The sequence below is a fragment of the Oryzias melastigma genome, linkage group LG23, assembly GCF_002922805.2.
Source record: "Oryzias melastigma strain HK-1 linkage group LG23, ASM292280v2, whole genome shotgun sequence".
Taxonomy (NCBI): Eukaryota; Metazoa; Chordata; class Actinopteri; order Beloniformes; family Adrianichthyidae; genus Oryzias; species Oryzias melastigma.
This window is the reverse complement of record NC_050534.1, coordinates 11456714-11459935: the sequence shown is the minus strand read 5'-3', so window position 1 is coordinate 11459935 and position 3222 is coordinate 11456714. Positions and strand designations below refer to the sequence as shown.

At 47.3% G+C, this 3222-nt stretch overlaps 1 protein-coding gene across 1 annotated transcript in view; it reads right to left on the bottom strand.

Moving 5' to 3' along the window:
* Nucleotides 1-3162, bottom strand: part of gpr37b (G protein-coupled receptor 37b) — a gene marked incomplete at its 5' end in the record, with an annotated part of 16814 nt that extends 13652 nt beyond the window's left edge. The window contains 1 exon segment of the mRNA XM_024292190.1: nt 1680-3162. Within this exon segment, the coding sequence (XP_024147958.1) occupies nt 1680-2672 (993 nt within the window).
* Nucleotides 3163-3222: the final 60 nt, after the last annotated feature.

Genomic DNA, 3222 nt, shown 5'->3' with positions numbered 1-3222 from the left:
AAAAAGGTGTCTCTAAAAGTTTACAGAAGTCTCGGACCAGAACCAGATGTGTGGGGTGTCTTGGTAATCCACCTCATAAGTGAAAGAAATAACATCAAATCTGGATGAAAACCTATTTAAATTTAGATTTTAGCTAATATAGATCATTTTGGGGGGGTTATTTCAAAACTGTGACTTCAGTTCTCATTTTAGTGCCAATTGCAGCAATGGTTTGACGTTCTTCAGGGAAAACCGTAGAGAAATGTTGTGTTTATGTGGTGTTGGAATGATAGGAGAAATGACTGTCCGACTCAGAAAACACACATTAATGTTTATAAAAAAGATTTCTGAAATGCAGAATAACTTTCTGCACCTTAACAAATGTCAATTTATTTAAAGTGTATCATCTATGGTAAACCACCACAATTTTAGGGAAAATAAAGCAATTATGGATTAACATAATTTATTCCCATTAGGCAGGCCATATTAAATAGTTTGCCCACCCCTGGTATAAGCACATATGAGCAAAATTAGGATTTGATTTTTTTCATATTTTTTTTTACCTGATCAAACTAATTACTCTAGATCAGGAGTGTCCAAAGTCGGTCCTCGGGGGCCGCCCTCCTGCTGGTTTTCCAGAAATCTTGCCTTATCTGCTGCTGATTACCTGGATCAGGTGTGTTTGGCCAATAAGAAGCTTCAATAGCAGGTTGGTTGGAAAACGTGTAGGACACCGGCCCTCGAGGCCTGGATTTAGAAACCCCTGCTCTAGATTGTATAGCATGAAAAAACCCAAAATATCTGAAATGGAGACCCTGAAGCTTCTATGAACATAGGATCTAAGTTTTAAAAGCTACAGAGCAAAGGGAAAAATTCAATATTAACTTCTGAAATTTCTATTAAAATATCTTTTCTTTAAGCCTGGAGTCAAACCAAACCAACTTCAAATATATTATATATTCTTATTTCCTGGGTGAACTATTAAAGGCACAAAACGAACGTATTTGTGTTCTACAATATCTCTGTACTTGACATTTTAGGGAAATATTTTTTACAATTCCAGTAGATTGAAAGTAAGACAACTTTTGCTAAATATGACAAGTTGTAATTCCACTTGAGCGTCTTGAGGCCTTAAAGTATGTGTCAAAGTCAAGGCCTGGGGGCCGGATTTGGCCCTCCAGGTAATTAAATCCGGTCCTCTAGATCATTTTATTTATTTAAGTTGATTTACTCTGGAATAATATTCCTGCCTATTTATTATTCATAATTATGTTAAAAAGTTACAGCTTTAAAGTTTTGAAAATTGGTATTTGCCAACTTTTTTTGTAAATTTTGGCATTTTTTGGGCTATTTTGTGCTTTATCTAATATTTCAGTGACATGCTAGCTGTTTTGGCTAACCTAAGTTTAAGTTTATGGTTGTTAAAAAGTTGTGTCGCTTGTGCGATTGACTTTGACACCCCTCCTTACAGGGAAGACAGAACTGTGCACCAGCAGGTTTTACAAGCCGCAAAACGCTATTATTACCAGAAATCACATTGATTTTTGAGAATTCTGGAATCTTTCCACATAAACAAACGTCCAGTTGAGTAGTCTTTTGATTTAAAAGTTCTGACATTACGCAAGAACGTGCTGGAAACTATTTCAAACCTGCAAAATCATGAAATAATTACACAGAGTAGCCAAAGAAAGAAGGTTTACCTCCACATATGGAACCACCTTGCAGGTAAACTCCCCCAGCAGCCAGGACTTTGTCAGTTCATGGAAAACCACCATGGGCAGGCAGAAGAAAATGAGCACAAAATCCCAGACAGCCAAATTGGCCAACAAGGAGTTGGAGATGCTCTTCATGTAATAGTTCTGGCACACGATGCACAGGATGGCAATGTTCCCTGCTATCCCCACCAGGAAAATGACTCCGGACACGCAGGTGATGGCATAGGCGCCAAAAGTCTCACTCGTCACTGGGTAGAAGGGGTTTTTGATTTCCTCCCCAAAATCTTGAGAGCCGGGAGGGGTGATCGGAGTGGCGTCCCAGGGGTTCTCCTCCCTGAAAGTGAAAAACTCTGCCCTCCTGGTGAAGAGGTCAAAGGGCAGGTCGGTGGAGGTGAGGGCGACTGGTTTGGGAATGGGTTCCCACGGCGACGCGTGAGGTTGAGCCACAACTCCGGAGCTTTTGTTCTGCCTGCTTCTCCCCCTCCTCGGGGCTTTCTTCAACTCCTCTTTTGTGTCCTCCTCTGGCCCCCCTCCCGCTGAAGATGCCTTCGCTGCATTGTAGTGCCCACCTGCTGGCGTCTCCGTGATACCAAGCGCGCCATTCAACTTTATCCTCCTATTATTGTGGCGGCGCGTCGCGTCCCAGTGCGCGGCGCCGCCGGGATCCTCCGCGGGCGTCACGGTCCTGTCCACGTCCCGCCTGCTGTGCCCGACGCGCCTCGCTTCCTCCCTCATCCAGGGATGAGTGGCGTTCAGGCTCGCTCGGATCCCCGCCGCCGAGGACGCACCTGTGGCGTGCGCCAGCGGGGACGCGCGCTCCCGGGCTTTGTTTGGATGACTCTCCCGGGGCCAGCCGTGGAAAGTCCTGCTGCTGTTGCCGTCCGCTCTGCTGTGAGCCTCCCCATTATTCCTCAAGGATAACAACACGTGCGCGTGGGCAAGTAGGAGGAAAAGCGTCCCGGGTGGGAGAATCTGCATGATCCAGGGATTTTTCTGAGCGCAGTTCCAGTCCTCACGAGTGCGTCCTCATGCTTACTTATCAGCAGCTGGGAATGCTCTGTCTTTCAGTCAACATCCATGGTGGGAATAACACACCGAAGTCCTCAAACTTGTATCATCCGAGCGCACGGACATGCGCCACGGCGCCACAGGAGCGTTTCTCCTCCTCCGTCACTGCCGCGCGCAAACTCTGAGCATTTCTGAGCAGAGCAGCGGATCCAGACACAGAAGCGACGCCGCGGACCAATGAAACAGCCGCATCTCTGCTGGCGCGCGGCTCCAGCTCCTGTGCGTTCTGGGTTGGGTCAGCGCGGCAATGCGGGTGCCGTCCGCGCGGAGAGCCCAGCTATGGCTGTGGCGCACAGCGAGGAGAGGGGAGGGGAGCGAGAGTTAAAGGGAGGGAAGAAAGGGAGGCACCTTGCCTCTGCCTCCTCTGCTGCCGATGCCTCTCCTCCTCCTTCTCCTCCTCCTCCTCCTGCGCTCTGCGCTCGGGTAGGACCGTGTGCTGGAGGAAAATGGACTCCCCTGG